General features: G+C 34.9%; 1 protein-coding gene across 2 annotated transcripts in view; it reads left to right on the top strand.

Moving 5' to 3' along the window:
- Window positions 1-2,334: 2,334 nt before the first annotated feature.
- The window catches only part of si:ch211-269k10.4 (uncharacterized protein LOC100150242 homolog), a 6,420-nt gene continuing 5,142 nt past the window's right edge, over window positions 2,335-3,612 (top strand). Inside the window, exons 1-2 of one of the 2 annotated variants that reach the window (XM_036215826.1) lie at window positions 2,335-3,062; window positions 3,293-3,491. In XM_036215826.1, the coding sequence (XP_036071719.1) occupies window positions 3,321-3,491 (171 nt within the window). In that variant the 5' untranslated portion in view covers window positions 2,335-3,062; window positions 3,293-3,320. Of the gene's footprint in view, window positions 3,492-3,612 lie in introns of both variants that reach the window. The other variant, XM_036215827.1, reaches the window with a different exon arrangement.

Raw genomic sequence — 3,612 nt, 5'->3', positions numbered from 1 at the left:
TTTTAAACAAATAGGGTTTAACACAAACTAAAAAATATAAGTTGCACCAGAAAAAGAAACTTAGAAGAAATCCCTCAGAATGTTACTGAGTGTTTTTAGGATGAGGAAGTTAAAGTATGTGAAGCTATATTTTGAGGAAGTAGTAAAAATATTCTTTAAGAACACAAGTAAAAGAGATCAATAAACTTTTATAGACATTTTTAATAATACAGCGTGCAAAAATGTAAGAAAGACCCTTGACATGAAAACAAGAACGATTTCTACAGTTTTTCTTTGCACTTTACTGAAATTCACAGCTCTGTTTAATCATGTAGTTTTAGGTGTCAAAAGTAACAAGCTCTTACTTTTTTTTTTTTATCAAACAACATCTCCAAATAAGAGAAAAATATTCTAGGCTTCCTCCCAACCAACCCGTAGTTCTTTAGGAAGTAGGCTAGATAAGCTTCAGTTTCAGCCTTTCTCCCTTTCAATAATGTTTTTGTTCTTAAATTCCTTTGTCTTTTGAATGACATACTAGAATTATAAGTGAGTGCATGCATTTATCTATTTTTTCTTTAAAATAAGTAAACTAAACCAAACAAAACCATTTTTCTTTAGTCAGTTTTGGCGTACCACAGGGCCCTGTGCTTGATCCACTTTCATTTACATGGCTACATACTTTGTTCTTTTTTTCTTTTGCTCTCTTATAAACTGTAATATTGCGATGTAGAAACTTCCCCTCTGAGGAACAAATAAAGGGAAGTCTTATCTTAGACCAGGTGACATTGTAAGGCAGCATTTCCATCCTTATCAAGATTATACACAGCTGGTTGCATCGTGCTTTTAAACAGGAAGGTGTCAATCAGTTTACAAGACTTCAATTATGTCTTAATTTTTTTATTTAATCTATTGAAAGATTTTTTTTTTTGTTAAAAACTAGAGTTTCCAGGAACAGACCTAATGCTTAAAGTCATCTTTAATGAAAAATTTACAATTGACTTTTTACATCAATTGAGTTTTTTTTAACTTCCTCCTTTCATGTCTACAACTTTTTTGTGTAAAAAGCCTTCCCTCTCAGAGTGATGCAAATGCACACGTTCAAGTATTTGTTACCTAACCAAGACAGATATAATGTTTTAACACAAAATAATGGGGCTTCTGTTATAATTCGGTAAATTGAAGAGTTTTTGTTGAGTGTATAAACATTGATCAGATTTTTGCTTCACTAACACAGATATTATTATAATTAATTCCACATTTAGTATTTTGTGGGTTATACATGTTCATTTGATTAAATTAAAATCGTAAAAAGCAGATTACAGTATATGTTTCAGTAAACTTTATTTTTTAATGTCACATACACACACATACCCTCTTAAGATGCAAACTCCCTATAGTTTCGAACTTTCGCTGTTTAGCAGTCGAATTGAAGTTGATCCAATCGAGAGGAATCATCCCAGGATAGGAATGACATTTTAATAGAGAGAAATCAGGCTGGGAAGTGTGAAGTGCGTGCTAAAGTGAGAGCTAGCAAGTAGCATGCTAGCTAGGGTCATCGCCTTTGTCTTTAATTATGTATATATTTGATGTTTTAGTTTTTAAAACAAGGCTGATGTTATTCCCACATGTTTATGTGCGACCAGCACAAAAACTGATGGAAATTCCCGTAGGGCACATGTAATGATTTGCCCACATGTATTTTAAAAACAGAACAAATTGACACCTTACCATGATCATCAACATAGTTTTTCTCTCTCTTTTTTTTATTGAGGATCCAAAAATGAACTAAATGTTAAAGTGCCTTCAGTTGTAAGACACCTTCTGTAGGTGTCTGACATTTTTTCTCCATATTTGACCCCCTCCCCTGAGGGAGTGGTGAGCTGCAGACACGCGCTTGGGAAATATTTGGTGGTTTCATCTCACAATCCAACCTTTTAATGGTCAGGGAAGCATTGGTTCCCATTTTAAAAGCCTTTGGAGGACTCGACCAGGGATTTGAACTCATGACCTTTTGTTATAGAGCGGACACTCCACCACAAGGACACTGAGTTTATTTATTATGTCTTTACAGTAGATAAAATGACCTGCCACAGCTATATTTGCATGTTGTCCAACAGTAAAGGTCAGCACATCACAAAGAAACTATTGATATGAAAGTAAACCATGTTTCTCATTTTACTAAATAATTAATTACATATAGAAAACAAGAAATTCAGCTCTTTTACAGAACTTACCATGATATTAATCAGACAAAGAGCAAAAAAGAATCAGACCAACATCTTGGTCTGCATGAAATAGGAATAAATAACTACTTTTTAATTAATTTTTTTTTATATAAAATGACCCAAATAAGTTAAGTTTCCCCTTAATATCAAGGACCTTAAAGTGATGATTGAACATATAATAGAAATGTTCTGGAATCAGCAGAAGATCCTGGATTCAATGGAATGATGATGATCATGAACACACACAGGTGTTCTTCATTGTTCTGTGAGGCAGACCAATCACATTAAAGCTTTCCGTTGTGGGGGTCCTCGGTCTCCAGTTTCACTAGAGGAGCAGTGATATCCCTTTTTAGTGTGTTTGCTTGATTCAGAGCTAAAAACACAACATTTTGTCAGAGGAACTTATGGAGGAAATGACCTGTGACTCTCCTCCACCCTACCCCCACCTCACAAATGAACACGCATAACCACACATGCATTAAAATAGTGCAAGTGTGGCTTTTAGTCGCTTTTTTAAAAACTAGTTCACAAATGGGGTTTACTGCAAACTAAAATAAAATGTTATACCAGAAAAATAAATTTAGGAGAGCACATAAAATATAGCATTTTTAAAGCAATTAAATGCTTTCCACTCATTAAAAAAACACAAAAAATGGGTTTGACAATAAAAAAAATAATAATTTAAGAAAAAATGAACATTTGATGTATTTACAAAAGGGTGTAGAGACAGATCTCTTCAGGGAGAGGAAGTCAAGGCGTGTGATGGTCTTTAAAGGGAAGTGGAAATCATCGGTAAAGAGCAAGAGCCTTGTTTTAGTGACATGCACTGTGAAAAAGACGCCGCTCAAGCCAAGCGTGGTGAGATCAAATGCGCTTCCTTTTCTTAAGTATTCATTTTTCTGCACATTTTTTAGGATGTAAAACTTCTCTCCGTGAATGTTATTTAGTTTTTTCCTGCTTAATTTCAAGATTTTTGTTTGATTCCTTTATATTTATGCATTTGTTGTGTACCAAAGCTCCTTTTTTTTTAAATGAAAGATGCTGAAAAGCTCATTACATCTGCTTATTTGAATCAACTTTTTCTTCAGAATTTGCCCTCTGGATCGTAGCAGCACCATGGCTTGTGCCGATGTTGACATGGACATCCAGGTTGACCAGGAGCCTTCAGGAGCCGGACGGAGAGAAGCGCCTCCTCCCCCCGATTTGGCCCAGTATTATCAAGCTACAGCGATGGTCAAAGATGAAGGACAACGCAGGGCGATGAAACAAAAGCATTCTGTTTATGGGGTAATTATCAAAATGAATTAAAAGATTATTTTCTGGGCACTTTTGTATCAAGGGTAGATTAGCAGTGTTGGTGTCAGTCAGCACTGCCATCATCTACAGTAGAGGGGACGCTTTATTATGT

This window comes from Oryzias melastigma, linkage group LG16 (assembly GCF_002922805.2).
Source record: "Oryzias melastigma strain HK-1 linkage group LG16, ASM292280v2, whole genome shotgun sequence".
In the NCBI taxonomy this organism is placed as follows: Eukaryota; Metazoa; Chordata; class Actinopteri; order Beloniformes; family Adrianichthyidae; genus Oryzias; species Oryzias melastigma.
This window is presented reverse-complemented; position numbering and strand designations above follow the sequence as displayed.